The 22525-nt window shown below is 35.3% G+C and overlaps 1 protein-coding gene across 8 annotated transcripts in view; it reads left to right on the forward strand.

Annotated features, from left to right (window-relative positions):
- Window positions 1-22525, forward strand: part of ADGB (androglobin) — a 183430-nt gene that overhangs the window by 121856 nt on the left and 39049 nt on the right. For all 8 annotated transcript variants that reach the window (XM_063631697.1, XM_055266654.2, XM_063631728.1 and 5 more), the window contains exons 24-27: window positions 2740-2874; window positions 3401-3554; window positions 8178-8365; window positions 14773-14957. In XM_063631697.1, the coding sequence (XP_063487767.1) occupies window positions 2740-2874; window positions 3401-3554; window positions 8178-8365; window positions 14773-14957 (662 nt within the window). The remainder of the gene's footprint in view (window positions 1-2739; window positions 2875-3400; window positions 3555-8177; window positions 8366-14772; window positions 14958-22525) is intronic.

The raw sequence follows: 22525 nt of genomic DNA on the forward strand, positions 1-22525 counted from the left end.
ATTTTGGGGCTACCAGGAGGAGATATCTAGGTCAGATCTCACACCTAATTTTCATGAAGGCAATGTGCTAAAAAGTTAGTGTTCCTATTACAGAATAGGATCAGTACACCAGGGAGGTGTATTTGAAACACTAGCATAATACCTTCAGGAGATTGTCGTTCTTCTCCATGTGATCTTCCCACTACAGCCAAGACCATTTCACGGAATCTCAGCTCATATCTGATACAGAGGCCATGCTCTTTCAATGCTTTGAGTTCTACGTACACATTTCTTGGACAGATAAAACCAAAAAGTCTGTTATTTAAACTCAAATGCCAGTGGCATCCAAAGCTACCTTATCCTAACAGGCATTAATTCTATGGTTAAGAGCACATAATTTGACACAAGACCTGAAGCTAACCCCAGCTCTACTAATTATTGTTATCTAAGATAAGATTCTTATCCTCTCTAAACTTAATTTTTATATATAGCATAGGGATAATAATATTTACTGTATAGTTCTATTCCCTCTTAAATCTGTAAAGATAAATTAAGGTAGACAGGAAAAGTACTTAGCACAATGCCACAGATTGAATAATTACAAAAAAGTAGCCATTGTAAACGTTGGTATTGTCATTACTACTACATGTGGAACTTTGAGGTTCTGAAGCCTAGCCTTTCATTCTCAACTCTGAAGGGGAAGAACTTCCCCCAAGTCAACTTGGGGAAGACTGAGTTTACCAATTTATGATTTAGTCTTAAGATTGAATCCCATTTGAATCCCATTTCATCTTTTATTATTATTTAGACGGAGTCTCGCTCTGTCGCCCGGGCTGGAGTACAGTGGCACGAACTGGGCTCACTGTGAGCTCCGCCTCCTGGGTTCACGCCATTCTCCTGCCTCAGCCTCCCGAGTAGCTGGGACTATAGGTACCCAGCACCATGCCCAGCTAACTTTTTGTATTTTTAGTAGAGACGGGGTTTCACCGTGTTAGCCAGGATGGTCTCGATCTCCTGACCTCGTGATCCACCTGCCTTGGCCTCTCAAAGTGCTGGGATTACAAGCGTGAACCACCACGCCCAGCCGAATCCCATTTCATCTTAACAATTCAATCCAATTGTGTGGATGCACACAGAGAGAACAGACCCTCTTGTACAAGTTGCTTCTGCATTGTGGGGCCTATCATAGGAAAATCTGTGGGTCAGATCTTGCACCCAATTTTCTTGCAAATGATGTCTAAAAAACAAACTCCCCTATGAGGCATCGTATCAGATAAAAATCTGACTAAATTGAAACCAATTCTTAATTAAGACTAAATCTTCCAACTCAGGTATATCACCCTGGGTCATTCAAAATATTCTATATAGTTCATCAGGATTTTGATGGCCCTACATTCATTAAAAGGGTAGAATGTTTAAGGGGAACAGTGACAGTCTGGGAAGACCAGAAATCACACCCTCATTTTAGAATGGTGACAGGTCCCGTTACAGTCAATTCCCACTGCGATGAGCTTAATTCCTATGTTGGTTGAGCCAACATCCTTGTATAGATTAGGCCAGCCCTGTGTGATTTACAGGGATGTCCTGCATTGACAGACCTGCACTTTATAGCTCCTAGTTAGAATTATCATACCATTGATCATCCAAACTAGGACATTGACAAAAAAAGATGGAGAACTGTTAATAATTAGGCCAGGACTGTAAGTATAAACCACAGCTATCCCAGGCAAGCCAGGATATATGGTTACCCTATTATTTGTCCTTTTTACCATTTTAAAAGGCCTTTTAAACCCCTTCCAAGTATAATCCTGTTAGTTTCCTCCTACCAAAAGCCTATGATCAACAAAAACCTAACAAAAACCAATGATGAAATGGAGTATGTGACTTTTGTCTTCCATGAGGACCACCATGGCTTTGCTTTCCACTGACAATCAATGAAAACATCTGCCTTCTGGAAGATAAGAACACCTCTGGTTCTGTCTAGACCTCTAAAAGAGAATCATGTGCTATGGCCATAATGCTTCCATCTCAGCTAATACCTGAGACATCGTATAAAGGGCTTTATATTCCCAGTGCTACTAAAGGCACATCCAGTTTGTGGCAGAATAGGAGGGATAAGACCCAGAAAATCCATGACATCATCACTCCCATTATGTTCTGTAATATATCACAGCCTTCCAGGGGGAAAACGTGGAGAAACCTCAGCTCCATAATTAGTTTAGCAGTGTATACTCTACTCCCTTATACACTCAGAAATTATGCAGGAGGAAAGCCAGCCCTCTCCACTTGCACATGGCCTTAGATTTTTAAAATCTATTTTTCCAAACGTATTTCTCACTTTAAACTCCATTTCAGTCTCCATTTTCTCTACTTTAATTCCAGGCCCTTCAGTGGACTCTCACCCAGTTTTGTTGCTGGTTTGCTTGCTTCTAGTTTTTCTATCCTTATAGCTTCAACTTTGGTTCTGGTTTCCCACCTGTAAACTTTACTCCCTCAATCATGAATCATGCTCTCCTTTGAGAGCCTCAGATAACTTTGGGCACCTTTGACAGACATCTTTTGTGATTGACCTAGAATGGGTCTCCTTCCCTTGGCACCATGTATCAGGGACTACACAGACCCCCTTTGATCAAGATCTCAATCTAGCCAACAATGACTTGCAATATCTTATACTATTTTTTGTCATTTCTTTTTGTAAATAGAGTTTATCTTTAAAAGTGGCTTTTGCCGTTGATACATAATTTATTTTTATATTTCTAGACTAATGTTTAAAAGCAAGTGCAAGTCTTTGGAATCTTATCCATGCTATCAAGATGAAGAAACTAAGATTGCTTTTGCAGATTATACTGTGACTTATCAAGAACAGCCACCAAATTCTTGGTTTATAGTATTCAGGTGAGTTGTTATATAATGACAAATATGTCTCTAAATGGCTTGCAATATCTGTATTTATGAATATTTATTTATGATAGTAGTAAAGGTATTAGCTTCTGGGTTGCCTTCATAAGTTAGTTAAAATTCTTCCACACTTGGCATTTTAAATGAGATATTATAGAAATTTTTATCTATTCTTTTCATCAAAATATGAAGAATGTTTAGTAATTATTAGAACCTTTTATGTTCATGATAAAAATACTATAACAAATTAATATGCTTTTAGTATAGAAAAAGATCCTTTAATTTCTAAGCAATAGCATATTTGGTAAAAGTCACAAATTACCTATAAAATTGATTTTTTAATAGAGTTTGCATTTACTTGACAAAATAACATATTAATAGTAATTTTTAAAATAATATAATATGTGTGCCTTTTAGTTATTTGGAACTTTGGATTTTTAAAAAAATTTCTTGGCATTAATGCAAATTTCTAACTTCCTTTAAGATTCATGTCAAGGGAAAGTTCATGCTTTTGTAATTACAGAGAAACATTTTTGGTTCCTCAAGATATGATTTTGGTTCCCAAAATATATACTACACTTCCAATCTGTATCCTACACGTTGTTAATAATGACACAATGGAGGAAGTGCCAAAGGTGTTCCAAAAAGTGGTGCCTTATCTTTATACCAAGAATAAGGTAGGTATAAAATTTATTCTCCACATATAATAGAAAGGCAGTGAAAAGCCACCAGCTTGTAGAGGGTCCTGAAGGGAGGGCAGAGTTGTTTTTAATCTACTTAACAGGCAAATAAGGCCCCGATCTTTCACTATAGAAGTCCCATATATTTAACAGTAGGAGATATTTAATGTAAATGCTAAAGCATTCTTTACCTCTCAACGCTCTTTCTTCTTCCGAAAGAAAATATGACAAAAGAAATCATTAGAAATTCTAATTATTGAAATTTAAGAAACATATAAATGCTTAAAATAGAAATGAATCTAAAGAGCTCCTTTAGCCTTATCCCAAAACCAAATCAGATGATTATCTTTGTTTCCCACTGGATTTTTATTCTACTCCTGTATATTTCAGAAAATTGTAGTCACATAAGCCACCAATCATCACCACCTCATTGTGAGAGCTACATAAATTCCTTTACCAGCCAGAGGCACTTGGGGACCTTACTGTGGCTAAATTATAGACCCTGATCTCTGACCTTCACTCAAACCACATTGCTTCTCTGTTTATTTAAATCTCATATTTTGTCTTTTCAGTCATTTCCTCTAAGAGAGAACCACAACAAATGATAACGTATACCTAGCTGGCTATGAAGAGGGCTGTTTTAGCTCTGATCTTCCATTCTGCAGCTTTATGTCTTTGAACCTCTTCATTTTTCTTTTTGAGTTATGTCTGTACTTGACTTCTGAGATTCATTTCAGCCTATGATTCTATACATTATTTTGTGTAAATTAGAACATACTTATCTCATGAATACTGCTTTTGTGTAAATGAAGAATACATTTAAAAATGTATTAACTCCATAAAAATCCTAATAGCTCTTTCACGGTGTCTTAGAGATTTTAGGAAACATTTTAAAAATAAGGACAATTAAATTTTTGATGAAACTACTTAACCCCATTGATACATATGTGTGTATATGTGTATATTATATACATATATAATCTGCTTTCTTGAAATTTTTTTACCATTTTATAATTTAAAAGTTGTATATGTTTCATTAAACCCTTAGCATGTTTTTCTATCATTTTTAATAAGAGATTTTTTATATTGCAATCAGATTTTATTAAATTTGATGATATTATCAAATTGTAACTTGGGCTTATTTTCATTCTGCATTAAATTTGGCAAATTTAACATTTACATTTCATAAGCAAATCTGATAAACATCAATATTTTTGTGTGCAGTTATCTATGTTTGGAATTATACACCTAAACATAATTTTTAAAAACTCACTTGATTAAAGTCAATGAATCAGTATATTATTTTTACTTATTGTTCTTGTTAATTACCTTGAAAGGGCGTTTACATATCACTTAAAAACAGAATACTTTGCTAATAAAAATTCAATTCCTGTACATCAAACATGTATTTACAAACTTTATTTGACCCACACAATTTCCTTTTATACTATATTTATTCTTCCCCATGTCCTAATAAATGATATCTCTAAACCAACCTTGTCCAACCCATGTGGCCCATAGGCTGCATGCTGCCCAGGAAGACTTTAAATATATCCCAACACAAATTCGTAAACTTTCTTAAAACACTATGAAATACTTTTGTGATTCTTTTTTTTTTAAGCTCCTCAGTTTAGTTAGTGTTAGTGTATTTTATGCATGGCCCAAGATAATTCTTCCACTGTGGCCCAGGGAAGCCAAAAGATTGAACACCCCTCCTCTAAACCTGACCTTTCTGCAGCAGAATGCCTTGGGTTAAACCAAACTACAGAGCTAGTTCTTCATGAACAAATTTGTCCACACACCAGTAGATTATTTTTTGAATGTTTGTTTTTAAAGTTTGAGTTAGACTTCCTTTTGAATAGAAACAGTTTATTTAATTTGTGATTAGAATTCAAAAGTCACAAAGATTAAGAGGAAGAAGATGATTTAAAGGGAGACTCTATCAAGGTTATAGATGTCATCAAATTCTAGCAATGAATTCTGTATTACTAGATAAATATACTAATGCTAGTCTTGAATACTTCATTTTGGAAGAGACCTTCTTTAAAGAATATTTGGTTGAACCAAGTACGAATCTGATTACTATTTACATCTAGCATACTTCCTTGGGCTGGGATGGGTTTGGTTTTTGTTTTAGAAACTTCATTGTAGACCTCCCTCTCTAGATTAAGCTTGAATTTTTCAGATAGGCCTAAGTGATACATTTTTAGTCAACGTTCAGAAGAACATTCTAGCTCCACTTAACTATTATTTTTAAGTTGTAAATTGAGATTGCAGCAAACATACTTCCTGTCTCATATTTTATCTCTTCAGCCCTCTCATTCTAGCCAGCTCTGTTTAGAAAAAAAGTTAAGGCTGGGCACAGTGGCTCATGCCCATAATCCCAGCACTTTGGTAGGCCAAGGTGGGTGGATCACCTGGGGTCAGGAGTTCGAGACCAGCCTGGCCAACATGGCAAAAGCCCGTCTCTACTAATAATACAAAAATTAGCCAGGCGTGGTGGCGTGCGCTTGTAGTCCCAGCTACTAGGGAGGCAGAGGCAGGAGAATCACTTGAACCCAGAAGACGGAGGTTGCAGTGAGCCATGATAATGCCACTGCTTTCCAGCCAGGGTGACAAGAAGAAAAGACATCTCCAAAAAGAAAAAAAGTTAAAAGTGGAGAAATTGCTGAGGAGAATGTCAAGTTGTATGAATAGAAAAATAGCTTCAGTGGACTCTTTTGTGCTGCAGTTTTCCTCTCTTCATAATTCTTGATCTTTGAACATTTATCCAAACAACCTTTGCTCCTGCTAAAATGTGGTTCCCAGAACTGAAAGCTGCCTCTGAAAGTAATTCTGACCCACAAAACATAAACAGGATCATTGCTCCATTGTTTTGTACCCTGTGATTGCACCAGTCTTTGGGTACCTACAAGGCATGTTGATATGGTGGATTCAGGAGACACCTCAAGAGAGAACATCTTTGGCTGGCTAGATAATGTCTAAAACTCTATTAAGCAGTTATATAACTAGCAATCTTAGGTGGGAATTTTGTGGCTAATTCTGCCCAGCAGGCTCATCCAGAGGCATCCTGGCCCATATGAAATTCACCAGAGGCCTTGACATATGCCTGCCTGAAATTCATAAACACCATGTCTGCAACTTTTACCTGATGTTATGTCTTCTAATCTTATGAAAAAATTAAATAAGTTTTGTTTCCAATAAACTCATGCTGGCTTTAAGAATAGGTTTTATCTTTGAGGTTCACATGAGACATCCTTTTTATGAGCTGCAGCAGAACTTTGAGAAGCACTTTTATTAAACTTACTAATCTGTGGTTTGCAGAGTATATATTCTTCTTAAGTTTGAAAAATCAGAATTTTTTGCTCTATTTTTTTTCATAAATACTCAAGACCATACACTGTAATTCAGAATACTAGTCTATGGGATTCCTCAATACTCAGTACTCGATTATATAACTCTTTTACTACTGAATCCATTTAGAATAGCCAAGTTCTGTCCTGTAATCCTATCACTGATTTAGCTTTGGATTTTCACTTACCAAAATCTATCCCACCATTTAATAACTTTTTCCTTTATAATTATTCTGAGTCTAAGCAAAAACAAAATAATTTTGCTTTGCCTCTTTAATTCATTAGTACAATGAACTCAAATAATAAAAATATCGATACATATGTGCATTCCACTTTGCAAATAAAAATGCTTTATTATACATTTTTTTACTTGCCCCAAACATGATGCCATAAAGCCCTTATTGGTGTTGCAATTCTCATCTCATTATGGGGATTGGAATTCCAGCTAATATTTCTAGATGCATATGAAACTGTTTAAAAATTCATTCTGGCTTATATATATCTAATTTTTACTTTTAGAAATCTAAACATACCAGAGAGCTATCTGTGGACAGAGTACAGCTGGAAGACAAATCTATCTTTTATTCTTTATTAGGGGCATCTGGAATTATAATCTCACAATTACTTCGAACATTTGCATCTATTATGATATCATGCTTTTGATTCACTGACTTCTTAGCCAGCTATCCAATTATGTTAAACCAAGCTCTTCCCCATCGTAAAGTAAGCCATTCCCAGGCTCTTGAGCTGCCCCTTTTCTGCAATCTAAAGAGCTCATCCTCAATCACACATCTGGGTTCTGTGGAATCAAATCAGCTATTAATTTTACAGTTTTACCTGTCATGTCAACAGAATACATTTCTTTGAACTCTTCTGCTTTTCTTACTTCACTGTTCCAGAAAGATAGATCTGGGAGACAGTAGCTTTTGGGCTACTCTGGGATGGTGCAATGATAAAAATCTGCCATGGGAGGCATTAGAAGAATTAGAAGAGGACATAGTAATCATCTATTGTAGTTAAGCACTTTATTTTATAGTTAAGGAACCACACAAAGGAAAATATCACAGTTTATTGTTTTCCTGAAAACTTTGTAGGATAGTGCTTTCTAAGAGAAATTCCAAACATAATCCTAGTGATTCTATGTTTATTAAGAGATCTTGGGACCTATAGGTATATCATAATAAGACATTTAGTACTATTAGATATTGTACATTTGAGAGAATAATGATGACGTAATTCATTTCTGTGTAATTTATCTTTCTTATAGAAGGGATACACTTTCGTGGTGGAAGCATTTACAGGTGGCACATACGTAGCAGCCTCACGATGGAAACTGCGTCTCATTGGTTCTTCTGCTCCACTGCCATGCCTCTCTCGAGACTCTCCATGCAATACCTTTGCCATAAAGGAAATCCGAGATTACTACATACCCAATGATAAGAAAATTTTATTCAGGTACAAGTATATGACAAAAGGGGAAAGGCATTTTTTTAAAAATATTAATATTTTAGGATAAAAATAAATTCTGCAGTAAAATCCTGAATCGGTTTTGAATTTCAAATTCTATATTCTTTTTGGAAACAATTAATTGAGTGTAATGTGATTATGTGGGTGTTACATAAGATTAAGCCTGTATGGCTACGTATAATGGTAGAGAGATTTCCCTAAGTCTTCATCCTACTTGACTTTGATTAAAGATTCTTCATGACATGGCTTCCTCTTTCTGTGTTCTTCTTCTTCTGCTCCATCTCTGACTAGTATTTTGTGAGGGTTTATCAACCAACTCAGCCTTCTTTTTATGCTCATCTATGTGCAGTGTTCTCCTTAAATAGCCTAATCATGGATTCCACTCTCTTTCGTTAATCAGTCTTCAATGTCCCTGCACTATTTCCAGCCCTCATTATCTTCAGTCTATACAATTGTTTTGTTTCTGGAATCCATGACTCTACTATATTCCCTTTTCTGCACTTCATCAGTTTTTCCTCATTCTCCATATCCTTTTACATACTCATCCTTTACTTCCACAGTAATTGCCTTTCAACCACACATATTTAAATATGTGATTCTCCTGCTTTAAAACCTTTGATAACGTTCCATTGGCTACAAATAAACTCCGAAGCACATAGCATGTTATTTAGCATTCTTGAACAGATGCCTAACACAGTGCGCACTCCTGATGGAACTAACAACCACCTCCTGATATACATGCCCAGAAATTTTATTTTGCTCAAGCATTTCCTCTTGTCTCATGTGTCCTGTCCCCACCTCTCCACTTAAAAAAATATCATCACCTTTAATGATAATTTTCAATAGTAAAATTCTTTGTGCTTAAACCTTCAAATATAATTAGTTGGCTCTGGTCATGTTCCTAAAGTCCTTTGTTCTCTCTGAGACTGTGACATATCAAATTCTATCTAGTTAATTTCACATTGGCCACTATGAGAATCAACACTGATTGAAGGCAAGAATCATTTATTTTCAATAGAGGACCTAACACAGTGCCTGATACATAATTGGCCTCCATTAACAATGTGTTGTTATTCAACGAGTTGTTAGAATACTTATCTTCTCTTTTTAATATACACTTCTCTGCACAGAAAATTCGGAAAATATGTGTATTCCCAAGAAGGAAAGAAACACACCAATAACTAAAAATCGCAATTGTGATAAAATATTTTAACTACTATGATAGAAAACCATTGTATCACATGGCAGGGCCACTAATAGACTAAAAAGTGACACTTAACCTACTACCTAAATTATCCCAGAAGCTGGTATTAAAGTCATCAAGCTGAGTGGTGAGGAAGGTGAAGAGGAAGCTGCTTAGGTAGCATAAATGAAAGTTCATAAATTAAAGGATATACAACTTTTCTGGAAACTCAAGACATTGTTTTTTGTTTGCAGAGTTGGGTTTCGGCATGCTATAGTTAAGTAGTAAGACCAGCAAGTCAGCAAAAACTTTCTGAGAAGAGCCTCACTGGACAAGTATGAATTTTTACATTAGGAGCAAGGGGACTCTTTAAAGGATTTTCAGAAAGATTACATTATCAGACGTGTTAAAAATTATGTCTGCATAGCATGAATTTTTAAAAATACATTATATATATATATTTACATAGATATATAATTTTTTTTGAGACAGAGTCTCACTCTGTCACCCAGGCTGTAGTACAGTGGCACGATCTTGGCTCATTGCAACCTCTGCCTCCTGGGTTCAAGTGATTCTCATGCCTCAGCCTCCCAAGTAGCTGGGATTACAGGTGCATGCCACCAAGCCTGGTTAATTTTTGTATTTTTTGTAGAGATTAGGTCTCACCATGTTGTCCAGGCTAGTCTCAAACTCCTGGCCTCAAGTGATCCACCTGCCTCAGCCTCCCAAAGTCCTGGGATTACAGTCGTGAGCAACTGCACCCAGCCCATTAATTATATTTTACAACAGAAAAGATGTTAGAACTATATTATTTTAAAATTATATTTAGTCATAAAAGACATGGAATATGAAAAAAAAAAAAAAAAAAACTTCACTCAAGGCAGCAGTGTGTTGAATGAATGGAAGTGGAGCATAACCGGAGGGAGAGAAACCAGGTAAAAGCTTTGAAACAACCCAGAAGTGAGATTATGGCAGTCTGAAGTAGGGCAGCATATTGACCTGTGAGGACTTCCATAACAGAAGTCCACACACTGGGTGGGTGATTTATGCAATAGCATTTATTGTTGCAGAGCTGTGGAAACTATTAGCAGAAGTGTGAGATCAAAGTGTCAGCAGGGTTGGTTCCAGCTGAGGCTGTGGGAGAGAACCTGTTTCATGACTTTCTCCTGGCTTCTTGTGGTTTGCTGGTAATCTTTGGTTATCCTTAGCTTTTAGAGGCATCACATCTATCTCTGCCATCATCTTCTCGTGGTATTTTCCCCTGTGTGCCTCTGTTTCCAAATTTCCCTTTTTCTTTAGAGACAATCTCGTTTTGTCTCCCAGCTGGAGTTCAGTGGTGCAATCATGGCTCACTAAAAACTCTTAACTCCTGCCTCAAGCAATCCTCTCACCTCACCATAGCTGGTACTACGGGCACATGCCACCATGCCCAGCTAATTATTTTTTAAATTTTTTGTAGAGACAGAGTCTTGCTATGTTGACCAGACTGGTCTCAAACTCTTGGCCTCAAGCAATCTGCCTACCTTGGCCTCCCAAAGTGCTGGGTTTACAGGCATGAGCCACAATGCTCAGTCCTAAATTTCCTTTTTTTTATGAGGACACCAATCATACTGGAGTAGAGCCCACTCTAATGACTTAATTTTAACTTGATTCTCTGCAAAAGACCCTATCTCCAAAATAGGTGACATTGTGAAGCACTGGGGGTTAGAACTCCAACAGATCTTTGGTGGTAGGAGGGGACACAATTCAACCCATAACAGGCAGTGACAGTGAATCTGAAGAGAAGAAAAAGGATTTTAAGATACTGAGGTAAAATTGACAGCCTTGCTGGAGTTCTAGAGTTTGACTTGGGAAATGTTTGGATGATGTCTCTCATTTGCAAGGTGGGCCATAGGAAGCCAACTGATTCATTTTTAGTTTTTAAATGTGGTGGTCTAGTGAAATAGCCAAGCGATACTGCATAGGTAGTTCCACTGCAGACATTGATTTGGGAGTCATTATTCTGTTGCTGCTCATGGAAGTGCCCAGGAAGGTTTGTAAAATGAGAATCAGACCTAGGACAGAACATGAAGACTCTGATGTTTGTGGGAATGTCTGTCAATGGAAGCAAAGCAGCCCCAAATAGGAGGAAAAGTATAAAAGTTGCTGTGCTCATAGTGGAAGAGTTTTTAAAGGAGGAGGAAATCAAGGTCCAGTCAACACTGTCAAGTTCTCCTGAGAGGTAAAAGAAGATGAGAACAGAAGTTTCTGTAGGATAGTGACAAACTCCTTGAAACCTTGGCAAGAGTAGGTTTAGCACTTGGTGTGTTAGTCCATTCTCACACTGCTATCAAGACATACCTGAGACTCAGTAATTTATGGAGAAAAGAGGTTTAATTGACTCACAGTTCTACAGTATGTACAGGAGGCATGGCTGGAGAAGCCTCAGGAATCTTACAATCATGGCAGAAGACGAAAAGGAAGCAGGAAGAGTCTTCACATGGCAGAGCAGGAGAGAGAGAGAGAGAGAGAGAAGGGGGAAGTGCAATACACTTTCAAACAACCAGATCTCATGAGAACTCACTCACGATCATGAGGACAGCAAGGGGAATTCCGTCCCCATGACCCAATCACCTCCTACACCAGGCTGCTCCTCTAACCCTGATTATCATAATTCAACATGAGATTTGGGTGGGGACACAGAGCCAAACTGTATCACCAGTGTTGGTGGTGGAGTACGCACGTGGAAGGTGGTAAGATGAGAAGAGTGGAAGCAGACAACTCTCCTTAGGTGCTGAGCTGGGAAGTTGGAAATGCAGTAGATGCTGGCCTGCAAGGTGGGCTGAAAGTTGTGTTGGTTTGTTTTTTGCTTTGTTTTAATCTGTTTTAAAGATAGGAGAGAACTGTACTTATGCAAAAGCTAATTTCAAGGAGGAATAAAGAGTGGGGTTTATTTAAGACACAGGAGAGGGGCCAGGCACAGTGGCTCATGCCTGTAATCCCAGTAGTTTACAAGGCTGAGGCAGGAGGATTGCTTGATCCCAGGAGTTCAAGAATAGCCTGGGTAACATAGTGAGATCCTGTCTCTACAAAAAAATTTAGTTGAGCATGGTGGTGCATACCTGTAGTCCCAGCTATATTGGAGTCTGAGGCATAAATATCACTTGAGTCCAGGAGTTCGAGGTGCAATGAGTCATGATTGCACCACTGCACTCCAGCCTGTGTGACCTTTTCTATATATATATATATATAGAGAGAGAGAAAAAAGTGTTGTCTTTTAGTATCGTCATATATATGAGAGACATGATACTCAGAAAAGCAAATTTCTAGAGAAATTAAAAGTTGATTGTGTCCTGAGCATTTGTGAGGAATCACCTAAAATGAGAACAAAAAGCCAACTCTTTAATTGCATTAAAAGGGGGGCAGGAAAGAATAGATTAGACTGCATGTTTCAAGTCTTTTTGCAAGAGGTTTCCAAACTATTGGTGAGGGGTGAAGGTGGAGGCCGTGGGTACTACTTTAATTTCTCTGTATTTTTGTGAATCACAGAAAATGCTATTATCAGTGAAGCTCCAAAGCCTTCTGCCGGGAGTGCTTTTTGTGTAATAGAGAGGGTTGACGTGGCAGTAGTTTGCAGATCTATTAACAGGTTTGGTGGCTTTTAGGGCTATCAAGTTTTATATTTATTTTTATTAAGTTCCGGTGTACCTGTGCAAGATTTGCAGGTTTGTTACATAGGTAAACATGTGCCATGGTGGTTTGCTGCACCTGTCAACCCATCACCTAGGTATTAAGCTGAGCATGCATTAGCTCTTTTCCCTGATGCTCTCCCACCCCCCACCCTCCCCCAACATGCCTTAGTCAGTGTTGTTCCCCTCCCTGTGTCCATGTGTTCTCATTGTTCAGCTCCCACTTATAAGTGAGAGTATGCAGTGTTTGGTTTCCTGTTCCTGCATTCGTTTGCTGAGGATAATGGCTTCCAGCTTCGTCTGTGTCCCTGCAAAGGACATAATCTCATTCCTTTTAATGGCTGCATAGTATTCCATGGTACATATGTACCATATTTTCTTTATCCAGTCTACCATTAATGTGCTTTTGGGTTAATTCCTTGTCTTTGCTATTGTGAATAGTGCTGCGGTGAACATATGCATGCATGTATCTTTATAATAGAATGATTTATATTTCTCTGGATATATACCCAGTAATGGGATTGCTGGGTCAAATGGTATTTCTGGTTCTAAATCTTTGAGGATCACCACACTGTCTTCCACAATGATTAAACTAATTTACATTCTCACCAACAGTGTAAAAGAGTTTCTATTTCTCTGCAACCTCACCGGCATGTAACGTTTCCTGACCTTAATAATCATCATTCTGACTGGCATGAGATGGTATCTCATTGTGGTTTTGAATCACATTTCTGTAATGATCAGTGATGTTTAGCTATCTTTTATGTGTTTGTTGACCACATGTATGTCATTTTTTGAGAAGTGTCTGTTTATATGCTTTGTAGGGCTATCAAGTTTTATAAGTGACTGCTTATTACATCTAAATAAAAAGTTATATTTTTTAAATCTAGGATTTTATGATAATAAAAGTTCTATTTCCTTTTGTTTTACAGTACTATATTGGGATCCTTTGCCAAAGTCTATAATAACTCCAGTATTTTCAGGATGTTAGTGAACTTTACAAAGTAGTTTTACTTTTAGGTTATCATATCAGAAAATTAGGCAGTTTTCCTTACTGTATTAGTCTGGTCTTTCACTGCTATAAAGAAATACCTGAGACTGGGTAATTTCTGAAGAAAAGAGGTTTAATTGGCTCACTGTTCTACGGGCCGTACAGGAAGCATAATGCTGGCATCTGCTCAGCATCTAGGGAGGCCTCAGGAAGCTTCCAATCATGGCAGAAGAGGAATGGGGAGCAGGCACATCACATGGCCAGAGCAGGAGTAAGAGAGAGAGAAAGGGGGAGGAGGATACACATGTTTAAACAACCGGATCTCATGACAACTCACTCACTGTCATGTGAATGGCACCAAGTAGATGGTGCTAAACTATTCGTGAGAAACCTGTCTCCAAGATCCAATTACCTCTCACCAGGCCCCACCTCCAACAGTGAGGGTCACAATTTGACAGGAGATTTGGGCAAGGACATATATCCAAACTATCTCACTGACCTGAGAGAAAGACCAACATACTTGCTTATAATGTTAACTTTTTTTTCTTTACAGATATTCAGTTAAAGTTCTAACACCACAACCTGCTACAATACAGGTACGCACATCCAAACCAGATGCATTCATCAAGCTGCAGGTCCTAGAAAATGAAGAAACTATGGTGAGCTCCATTGGAAAAGGCCAAGCTATAATCCCAGCATTTCACTTCTTGAAGAGTGAGAAAGGTTTGAGCTCCCAGTGTAAGTGTACCTTTATGAACAGGATAGTTAGATTCATAAATGGATATTTATGTTTTCATGACACTTTAAAAATGAAAATAAAGTAGCAAGTAACCACTTAAATTATGAAACTTGATAGTACAGTAAAATATTACAAGTATAGCATTTGCATGTCAAATTAGGCTCTGAAAATCAATATAGGTTTACTTTAAAGCCTTTTCACCTTGGAGAAAAATTTGCTTTCCTATTACATGAGCCTTCTTAATAAGAAGTCAAATTTTATTATTTTGAAAGAATATTTTTACTTTTTTAAATTCCTAATTCGTTATTTTCAGAAAATATTCTACTTACTAAAATTAACAAAAACTAAAGTTATTACTTTCAATATACTATTCTCAATGAGTTATTAAATAAATAAAATAATTTTGGAAATAATCGTTAGCAGTGCTACTCTGAAGTGTATTACTTAGTTATGTTAGTAACTTGATTCTGACTGTAAAAATCACACATTACCAATGTAGCATATTTGGAAAAATAGAAAATTAAAAACAAGGGAACAAGAAATGCCTTATAATCGTGCTACTCAGAAAAAAAAGTTAATATTTTACCTTTTTTGCCAAAACACACGAAATATTTTGGCTTTTATGCCTTCACTCTCCATTTTTGCATTTAGATTTTAAGCAAAACTGAGTTCTTACCTATTTTGCCCATTGATATTTCTTCTTTCTTAAAATAATAACTTTATTTATTTTTTGTGGCCTTGGCTGGGACCTCCAAACCAAGGTTAAATAAGTGATGATGATGTATTTCCTTTTCTTAAGGTGGAACACTTGGGACATTTATCATTTATTATCTTTTTTGGTGGCTTCTAATAATTAGACTTTATGAAACTTGAGAAAGTTCCTTCTATTGATAGCTGTGAATTTTAATATTGAATGGGTTTGGAACATTATTATTTTTTGTTGTTGTTTATAGAAATCATCAAATTTTACTCCTTTGAGTTTAATAAATTTAGTTTGAATTTTGAATCACTCTTGCATTCTTAGAATAAAACCTATTTGGCCATGATGTTTTAACATACTCCTATGTTTAGAATATATAATTTTACTCAGTTTGCTGGATCATAATCAAAACCTTGTATCTCTATGAGAGTTTTTTTCTCTATGTGCACCCATACATTATTCTTTTCTAGTTCTCAAGCTAAAATTATAATGAATACTTGAAATTAATTTGAGAACTTTTTAGTTTTTCTATTTTTCGGTCTTTTAAATTCTCCAGGATTCATTTCTTTTTAAAAATTTTATTAGATTTGTCCTCAAAACTTTCTAAATCTGATGTTTTTAGGGGAGAGACATTTATTTGTTTTTTTACTATTTAAGAAAATAACTTCAAAGGTTATTTTTTAACTGCCTTTAATTTTTATAGAATATATTTTTAGTGAAAAGTACAGATTCATTTAGATTTTCCAATTTATCTGCATAAATTTGCATAAGGATTTTAAAAATTTTTAAATATCTTCTCAAAAGGTTTGTATAAATATAATGTATTCTTTATTTATTTTTAATTTATTCCTAATCAGACTTTTTTGAATTTACTCTGTATTATTGGCCTTTTCTTAGAAAGAATTGGATTCATTATTCAAACCCGAATGGCTCTTTTAGATTTATAATGTACTTCATCAATATTTATATTTATCTTTTAAAACCCTTTCTCTACTTTTAAAATTTAGTCAAATGTTTTTTTCTTCTAGCTTTGCCAGTTGCAATTTTAGTTCATGTTTTAAATCTTGTTTTTAAATGAATATACTTAATGCTATACATTTTTCTAACTCTGGCTACATATGTTTTATTATATTTTATATCTTAGAATGCTATAAAATTTTTATGTAGTGTTATGTTAGCCATGGGCTATGATTTATTTTTTACTTTTTCTTTCACCTTAGCATTTATAACATTTTTAGAATTCCTAAATAATAAAATTGCTTTATTTAGCCTATTTCTGTTAATTTCTAATTGAATTCTGTGGAGTTAGAAAGTGTAGATATATTTTCTACTTTGAGGATTTGATTGGTGTTTTTCCAGTTTCCTGATTCAAATCAAGTTTGATTACTGTCCCACTGAGGTTTAAAAAAACTCTAATTTTGGAGGTAGTTTGATGTCTAAATGCACACATACAATTTCGTAAAAGTCAAACTTGCTAATTATGATATTTAAAATGTCAAGATTGTCATTTATACTTTAATTGGTGTGTAAATTTCTTAGTGATGTGTATTAAGATCACCTATTTTTATTTTTAAATGTGTGATAACATCTCTAACTCTAATATGTTTAGTTTTACATATTTATATGCTATGTTGCTAGTTATATAAGTTTCATATTTGCTTTATATTTTTCATGTTTATTTTTAAAATAAACATAAAGCAACCTTCTCTTAACTTTAACAGGATTTCTTATCACTGATTCTTCCTTTTGTTATTCTTCCTTTTGTTATTATTCGCCTGTTGATACTGTTCATCTGTTTAGTTTTCCATCCTCTACATGTTTTTGCTGTGAGTCTTTCTCCTGTAAATGGATATTTTTTCTACACAATGATATATGGACTGGCTTTGTGCCCCGCCCAAATCTCATCTCGATTTATAATCCGAATTGTAATCTCCACATATTGGGAGAGGGACCTCGTGGGAGGTGATTAGACCATGGGATGCTATTCCCACATGCTATTTTCGTGATAGTGAGTTCTCACAAAATCTGATGGTTTTATAAGGGGATTTTTTCCCCCTTCACTCTGCACTTCTCTCTCCTGTCACCATATGAAAAAGGATGTGTTTGCTTCCCCTTCCTCTTCTGCCATGACTGTAAAGTTCCCTCAGGTCTCTTCAGCCATGCGGAACTGTGTGTTAAACCTCTTTCCTTTATAAATTGTCTAGTTAGGCAGTTATTTTTAGCAGTGTGAGGACAGACTAATATAAAATGCAAGATTCTTGTCTCCAAAATGGGGGACTGCAGTCCATTTACATTAATTTTGATGTGTATGCTTTTTTTGAATTATTCCATCACATTATATTTCTTAATTGATTACATCGTCTAGTTGACCTTTGCAAAGCTATTTCACAATCAGCACCCTTCCTGAACTTTTTCCCCAATAGTGTTTATTTTGATTAAACCTACAAGCAAATTACTAGAAATAACTGTCATTTTTCTATATGTAAAAATCTTTATATCCGTTTTCTACCTAATATCTGTATTTTGTTTGTTTGTTTTGTTTTGTTTTAGTTATATAGGTGGGCATTCCAGAGCAATACAGATTCTAGTCGTGACACTGACTTTCGACTCCCTGTCCCTCTCTAACAACTACTGGCAAGTTAGGGAGTATAAGCTGAGCAACAGGTCACTGCAAATTGTTTGATATCCCATCATCTTACACAGGCTTCAGTAGTGTGAGTCTCTGTCTTTTCCCAGTCCAGGGTTCTATCCAGGAACTGCTCCTAGCTAGTGGGATGAAGGGTACTACTGAAGGATTTATTATTTACACTAACTTGACTGGAGGCACTCAGTCTCTAATACAAATCCTTCCTATCATTCTCCCCAGAGCTTTCTGCAAGACAGACCTTGCCACGTGTGGCTCTACTTCTGAGTGTTGTTTCCTAAATCAGTTTTTGGTTTCGATCACTAACATCGGGTAAGAATCCCATTTCCAGGGAGACAAGGAGTACAGTTCGGGCTGTGACCTTAATCAAGATTTTAACCCTGCTTATTTGAAATCTGTGTTTTTTATTTATCTCATTATTATGATTTATAGAATGTAAAATATTACATATACACACCTCTGATTATTTTCTCCCTATTTCATTCTTTCCATATTTCTAGTCTGACTTAAGTTTCTTCTGATTTTATTGCATAACTCATTGTAATTGTGCTCGCTAAACATAATTTCCATCCTCCCACTGTACCAATATATTTCCCTTCTAAATGCCCCAATAAATAGTACTACCCACTCGACATCAATGTATTCATCATTATTTTGTTCCTAGATTTTTTTTTTTTTTGAGATGGAGTCTCACTCTGTCACCCAGGCTGTAGTGATCTCAGATCACTGCAACCTCCACCTCCTGGATTCAAGTGATTCTCGTGCCTTAGCCTCCCAAGTAGCTGGGATTACAGGTGTGTGACACCACACCTGACTAATTTTTGTTATTTTAGTAGAGACAGGATTTCATTATGTTGGCCATGCTGGTCTCAAACTCCTGACCTCAAGTGATCCACCTGCATCAGCTTCCCCAAGTGCTGGGATTACAGGTGTGAGCCACTGTTCCTAGATTTATTTTGAATGCCTGTAATGATTTACCCACAGTACATCAACAAATATGATTGAGGGAATTTGTTAAAGAAAAGTCTTTGTATTATATGTTGCACCATTTACAAAATTTAATTTATAAAACATATTTACTTTTATCAAATGTTTTTTACAATTTGGATTTCCCCATTTGATTTATAGTTATAATAAATTATATAAGTATTTTCAATATTCAATAATATTTGCTATTTTAGAATAAAACCTAGTTGATTGTGGTGTTTCAATAGTAGTAGATTTGGTTTACAATTATTTTATTGGGAATTATTTTTTATATTATTATACTTTAAGTTTTAGGGTACATGAGCACAATGTGCAGGTTTGTTATATATGTATCCATGTGCCATGTTGGTGTGCTGCACCCATTAACTCATCCTTTAGCATTAGGTATATCTCCTAATGCTGTCCCTCCCCCCTCCCCCCACCCCACAACAGTCCCCAGAGTGTGATATTCCCCTTCCTGTGTCCATGTGTTCTCATTGTTCAATTCCCACCTATGAGTGAGAACATGCAGTGTTTGGTTTTTTGTCCTTGCGATAGTTTACTGAGAATGATGGTTTCCAGTTTCATCCATGTCCCTACAAAGGACATGAACTCATCATTTTTTATGGCTGCATAGTATTCCATTGTGTATCTGTGCCACATTACAAGAGAAGTATACATAAGTATTTAAAACCAATTTTTATAGGTTTACTTCTGGCCAAGAAAGATACAGAAAAATTGAGTGGAAGGGTAACTGGGTCAGAGATCAGAAACTGATCCAAAAGTAGAGCTAACATCTATAATGGCTCTTATTTTACATGATATTTCTATTTTACCATTAGTATTTCCAGATGAACTTTAATACAATTTTTCAAGTTTTCTCAAAACACACAGAAATCATTGTTTTTCTTCTGACTGCCTTGAATATATAGATACTATAAGGAAACTGACATTGTTACAGTATCAAATTTACATGCAAGGAAAGTCTATTTCCATTTATTCATGACCTCTTCTATGTTTCACAGAAAAGATTAAAAGATTTCTCCACATGATAGAACTATTTCTGTGCATTAGATAATTTCTTCATTTAGACTTCAAACAGGGTGTTGTTTTTAAATTGATGCTATTAATTTGTGTCTATGAGTGATATAAAAGACACTGAATTTAAAAATAAACACTTTTCCTTGGCTTCTCTTGGAAACAAATCTATTTACATATCCTTTACTGTATGTATTTCTGGAGTACCCCCACATAAATACTAATAGTTGCAAAAAATCTGTGTGTGTGTCTTTACAGGATATCAAGGTACACACTACCTTGATAGGTATTCTGTACACAAACACTCTTACCACATGCTAAAGGAAAGACAAAACTTCATTGCAAGGATGCAGAAGTTCAAAGTGAGCCAGTCACAGATCTTATATACAGACTTCTTTATATCTGTTTTGTATCATATCATAGGAATTTACAGAATATCTGTATATCTTATAATGTTTCAATAACAAAATCTTATACTAATACTTATGGTATAAGGTCAATATAAAATTTGTAATTTTGAATATTTTGTAAAATTTCTAATTTTAAAATTTTTAATTTGGGAAATTTATAATTTTCCATAAAATTTACATTTTAGATAACTGAGTATTTGAGGAAGCCCTATAGACTAGGACTAATACAATATTTTATTTCATATGGTTATATAAGGCTCCTACAGAGAATAATCTGTGATATGCCCAATCTTTAAAATTCAAGGATGAATTTTAACAAATAACCTGTGTATCTAATTTTCTGAATGTGTACATGCATATATATTAAATAAATGTTTAAAAGTAGAACTACTAGGTCAATGAATGGGTGCATGCATTGTTATTTTCTTATACGTTGTCCAGTTGCCCTCTACTGGAGTTTGAGTAAATTTATCCTCCTTTATTCATGCTCCCCTGACTTGACAGAGTTATATTTCTTGACTTTTGTCATCTGAATGCTACAAATATTAATTTATATTTCATTTGTCTTTAGTGAGGTTTGAACAAGTTTTTATGTGTTATATTTCCTCTTTTTGTATTACCTTCTTTGCTTTCCCGTTTTTTAATTGAAGTTAGCTATTTTTTTCTAGCTGATTTGTAGAGTCTCATACATTAGGGAAATTTGCCCTTTTACCTATGTGTTTCTAATGTTTTTGTAAAAAAATGAGTTATGAATTAGTGACTAACAGATGGAAGTAAAGGACAAGGCCTTTGTGTCATACATTTTTAATTTTTTATTAAAGTATAATTTATATACAGCAAAAAGTATAAATCAATGTTTTGATAAGTACATACTTTAGTGTGACCCACACCCCTAACAAGATATCAAATATTTCTGTTACCCAGAAGATACTTCAGGCCATTTTCATTCAATTTCCTCACCCTCAAAGGGGCAATCACTGTTCACATTTCCATCACAATAGACTAGCTTTGCCTGTTCTAGAACTTCATAAAATTGGAACCATATAGTATTTATCTTTTGACACTGGCTTCTTTGGCTCAGCATAATGTTTTTAAGTTATATCCATGTTATTGCATATAACACTATTCTATTTCTGTTTCTGAATATTAATTCCATTGTATGGAGATACCACACTTTGCCTACCCATTCTCCTATTGGACATATGGGTTTATTGGAGTTTTTTGATATGGTGACTCAAGCTGATAAGGACATGCTTGTACAAATCCTTTTTTGGACTTACGTTTTCATTTCACTTGGATCAATATTCAGGAATTGAATTAGTATGTCAGAGTTTGACATATGTATACATTTATTTTAAAATGGTAAACAGCTTATCAAATGGATTGTATCATTTTACATTCCCAACAAGGTATAAATGTTCTGGTTTCTCACATTTTTTTCTAACATTTATTGTTGTCAATGTTTTTAATCCATCATTCTAGTTTATATATTGTACTATTTCTTTGTAGTTTAATTTGCATTTCCCTTATGACTAATGATGTTGAGCATCTTATGTGTGCTTACTGACCATGTGTATAACTTATTGATTGAAGGATTTATTCACACATTATACCCACATTTTTAATGAGTTGTCTTTATTATTATTAACCTGTTCTTCTTATGTTCTGTATCTTCTGGATACAAGTTCTTCATCAAATGTATGCTTTGCCAATATGAGCTTTTAGTCTAAGTTTGTCTTTTCACTTCCTTAACAGCAATTTTAGAAGAGCAAAAGCTTTTTTTATAAAATTGGGGTTTTAAAAAAAATT

The sequence above is a fragment of the Symphalangus syndactylus genome, chromosome 2 (genome assembly GCF_028878055.3).
Source record: "Symphalangus syndactylus isolate Jambi chromosome 2, NHGRI_mSymSyn1-v2.1_pri, whole genome shotgun sequence".
In the NCBI taxonomy this organism is placed as follows: domain Eukaryota; kingdom Metazoa; phylum Chordata; class Mammalia; order Primates; family Hylobatidae; genus Symphalangus; species Symphalangus syndactylus.